The 1625-nt window shown below is 38.8% G+C and overlaps 1 protein-coding gene across 4 annotated transcripts in view; it reads left to right on the forward strand.

Annotated features, from left to right (window-relative positions):
- The window catches only part of VIPAS39 (VPS33B interacting protein, apical-basolateral polarity regulator, spe-39 homolog), a 32155-nt gene that overhangs the window by 5566 nt on the left and 24964 nt on the right, over window positions 1-1625 (forward strand). For 3 of the 4 annotated variants that reach the window (XM_011949492.1, XM_011949494.1, XM_011949493.1), the window contains one exon: window positions 1232-1378. The exons of the other annotated variant lie outside the window; for it this stretch is intronic. In XM_011949492.1, the coding sequence (XP_011804882.1) occupies window positions 1232-1378 (147 nt within the window). The remainder of the gene's footprint in view (window positions 1-1231; window positions 1379-1625) is intronic. 4 annotated transcript variants of the gene reach the window in all.

Consider the following 1625-nt stretch of genomic DNA (forward strand, 5'->3'; position numbering starts at 1 on the left):
GGCCTCCCAGAGTGCTGGGATTATAGGCATGAGCCACCATGCCGGGCCTACCACATCTGATTTTTAAGAAATATTTTTAATTAAAAGTTTTAAAAAAATAGGTGGTACTATAACATGACTAAAGATTTAAAAAAATTAAAGGTATACCGTGAAAAGTTTCCGTTCCGTATTGTTATGTATCTTCTCAGTTTTCAGTTCCTGTCCTCCCAAAAACCAATGGTTGTTGCTTGGTTCCTGTGTATTCATCTAAAGACTCTTTTTGCATTTGGAAATGTATATAGAAACATGTATTCTTATCCCTTTTTTATGCAAGCAGTAGCATACTTCATACTTTGCTCTTTTTATGTGTTAATATAACTTGGAGATCTTTCCATGTCAGTATATAAAGAGTGTTCTCATTTTCTCTTTTTTTTTTTAAATAGCAGCATAGTGTTGTATGGATTTACCATCATTTATTTAGCCCACCCACTGTTGAATTTTAGATTTTTCAATCTTTTGCTCTTTATATTTCTATCAGCGACTTTGTATTCTGACCATAGATGAATAAACGAAAGAGCAATTCTTAGAGTGGAATTACTCACATAGGATGTTTGCATCTGTATTGGGTAGATATTGCCAAATTGACCTCCACAGAGGTTGTACCAATTCGTACTACCACCAGCAATGGAAGAGGGTTCCAGTTTCCCTACAGCCTGGCCAACACAGGGTATTATCAAGCTTTTGGATCTTTCCCCATCTTAGAGGGGACTAATGGTTTCTCATTATATTTTTAATTTGTAGTACTCTTAGCAAAGCTGGGGGCAGGTGGTGTGTGCCTCTGGAGGGTGGTGGCGATGGATTGCTTGAGGCCAGGAGTTGAGGCTGACGTGAGACATGATTGTGAGATATGATTGTGAATAGCCACTGTACTCCAGAGATCGGCAACGTAGTGAGACCCTGTCTCAAAAAAAAAGAAAAAAGGAAAAAAAGAAAAAGGAAAAAAAAAGAGTGAGGTTGAGCATCTTTTCATATGTTTAAGAGCCATTTGAATTTTCTTTTCTGTGATCCACTTATTCATGTCCTTGGTCCATTTTTCTGCTGATTATTCTATTTGATTCTATCTTTTTTCCTTGCCCCAAGTTGGCCAAGGGACCAGGGCTTCTGGTGAAAAGCTTTTAGAGTCTGTTGAATGTTGGATGTCAAGGATTTATTGTGGATGAGAATTTCTGATGTAGTTCTTACTATCTCACAGGTATCTCATGGTCCATCAAAGAGACTGCTGGTAATAGTGGCTCCAGCCATGAGGGGCGTGAACAGCTAAAGAGCCGAAACAGCTTCTCCTCCTATGCACAACTACCCAAGCCAACTTCTACCTACTCGCTGAGCAGCTTTTTTAGAGGTAAAGAGATATGCTTAATGAGATGGGGAAGACCTCCTTCTCTTTTTTCAGAAAAATCTTAGACCATAATTTTCATCTTTGTAAGAAAAAGATTATTGAAGGATAAAGCATTCTCATTGGAGCTAACAGCTGGGTGTTAGGAGCAGGAGAAATGAGAGAAATACAGAGGGGTTGGACTGGTTTTCTTTCTTTCTTTCTTTTTTTTTTTTTTTTGAGGCGGAGTCTCGCTCTGTCGCCCGGACTGGAG

Source organism: Colobus angolensis, unplaced genomic scaffold (genome assembly GCF_000951035.1).
Source record: "Colobus angolensis palliatus isolate OR3802 unplaced genomic scaffold, Cang.pa_1.0 Scaffold3, whole genome shotgun sequence".
NCBI classification, from domain to species: domain Eukaryota; kingdom Metazoa; phylum Chordata; class Mammalia; order Primates; family Cercopithecidae; genus Colobus; species Colobus angolensis.